Raw genomic sequence first — 1,691 nt, forward strand, 5'->3', positions numbered from 1 at the left:
CTTCCCAGAAATTTCTTAAACTCCAGAGTGTTTGAGGTGATCAATATGAATATTAATAATTGCAACTGTTCTAAGCGGAAGTCTTTAAGTGGTCTTTGACTTTCTTTTAATAAATACCTGTTTAGTAATTTAAGCTGTTTTTTTTTTTTTACTTTCATAGTGTAACTTTTTTTCTTTTTTCTTTTTTTCCGTGCGGGAGTCATTGTAATCATTTTTTGTTTGGAAAGCCAATTAATTGCTCCCTGAACTTAACTTATTTTTCTTTTGAATAATGATGCATTAGATTGTTTAATGTAGTATTATTATACTCCTATTACTAAAATTGAAGCTTTATACTTTATTTGATGTGCAATTAGAAGCTCTTTTGGTCCTGTATTAATATAAGTGGCTTATTGATCACTTGGTGAAAATTGTGACTATCCCCAGGGATTGAGGTCAACAGGATAATCACTGCTTTTCGGATCACAGGAAAGTCATGCCTTAACAGGATTTGTCTGCCAATCTGAATTGTGTGTCAGGACACATCGACATTGCAGTAGAAATATAAGGGTGAACAAGAAGCAGGTTTTTTTTTTTCCCTATCTTGGTAACATAATTATTTCCTGGTCTTAGACTAACCTTTACCTTCACGTTTCTGTTAAGGAATCAATTAATATATGCTTATCTTTTCCTCCACTCTTTGTACCTCTTTGTTTTTTAGATAAACAAGTTCCCCAGTAGTTGGACTAAGGTAATTAAAAAAGCAGGATAAGATGAGTGAACTGGACCAGTTACGCCAAGAGGCAGAACAGCTGAAAAATCAGATAAGAGTAAGTTAAAAATTGCAATTGTCTCAAATGCAACATAACAGGTTGGTGCAATAATGCTTAAAATCTCAATTCTCTCTCTAATTTATTTTTCTTTCCTCCAGGATGCTAGAAAAGCATGTGCAGATGCCACACTATCACAGGTATTGTGACTTGTCAGAAAGATTAAATTAGAATACATTCAAACCTGTTGAGTAGATCTGAAGCTAACAAACATCTGTAATGGTTTGCAGATCACAGCAAATATTGACCCCGTCGGCCGAATCCAGATGCGTACAAGACGGACGCTGAGGGGTCATTTGGCTAAAATCTATGCCATGCACTGGGGCACAGATTCCAGGTATTTGGGACTTTTTTTTTCTTTTCTTTTTTTTTCTCTAAATAAATGTTTTTAGCTTAAATGTTTTTTTTTTTATGTATTAGAGCTGAAGTTTTCTCTCCTTCCTTTTTCAAGGCTTTTGGTCAGTGCCTCCCAAGATGGAAAACTAATTATTTGGGATAGCTATACCACAAACAAGGTGGGTTTTCTTTAATGACTAGGTTAAAAAAAAATGCAGCAGTTTTGATTAATAAAGCAGGGATTTTCATTTTGCACCATCTGTTAATAATGTATGTTCCCCTTTCACAAAAAAAAACAGACGTTAATGGTGAATTTTGAACTGAATCAAGCATGAATATGTTGCCGTTTATTTGTGCTAAAGCTGATACTTGAGTTCTTTAAACAGAACTGATGAGTTCACTTTAAGATTTTTTTTTTTTGTATGTGTTTTTAGCATATTAAAAATGCTTTTTGAGGCAAATGCTTACTAGGTAATACATATTCAAACTGTTGTTCTTTTGGTGTGTATCTTATCGCCTTTTCTCTTAGTGGTGCTCTTATTGATT

At 33.6% G+C, this 1,691-nt stretch overlaps 1 protein-coding gene across 1 annotated transcript; it reads left to right on the forward strand.

Annotated features, from left to right (window-relative positions):
- The first annotated feature begins 647 nt into the window (after positions 1–647).
- LOC107081500 (guanine nucleotide-binding protein G(I)/G(S)/G(T) subunit beta-1-like) lies at positions 648–1,404 on the forward strand. The gene is made up of 4 exons (XM_015369664.1): positions 648–809; positions 911–949; positions 1,040–1,146; positions 1,261–1,404. The coding sequence occupies exons 1-4, from the start codon at positions 753–755 to the stop codon at positions 1,337–1,339; spliced, it is 282 nt and encodes a 93-aa protein (XP_015225150.1). The 5' UTR covers positions 648–752; the 3' UTR covers positions 1,340–1,404.
- The last annotated feature ends 287 nt before the right edge of the window (positions 1,405–1,691 follow it).

The sequence above is a fragment of the Cyprinodon variegatus genome, unplaced genomic scaffold, assembly GCF_000732505.1.
Source record: "Cyprinodon variegatus isolate N-32 unplaced genomic scaffold, C_variegatus-1.0 Scaffold5709, whole genome shotgun sequence".
Lineage (NCBI taxonomy): Eukaryota > Metazoa > Chordata > Actinopteri > Cyprinodontiformes > Cyprinodontidae > Cyprinodon > Cyprinodon variegatus.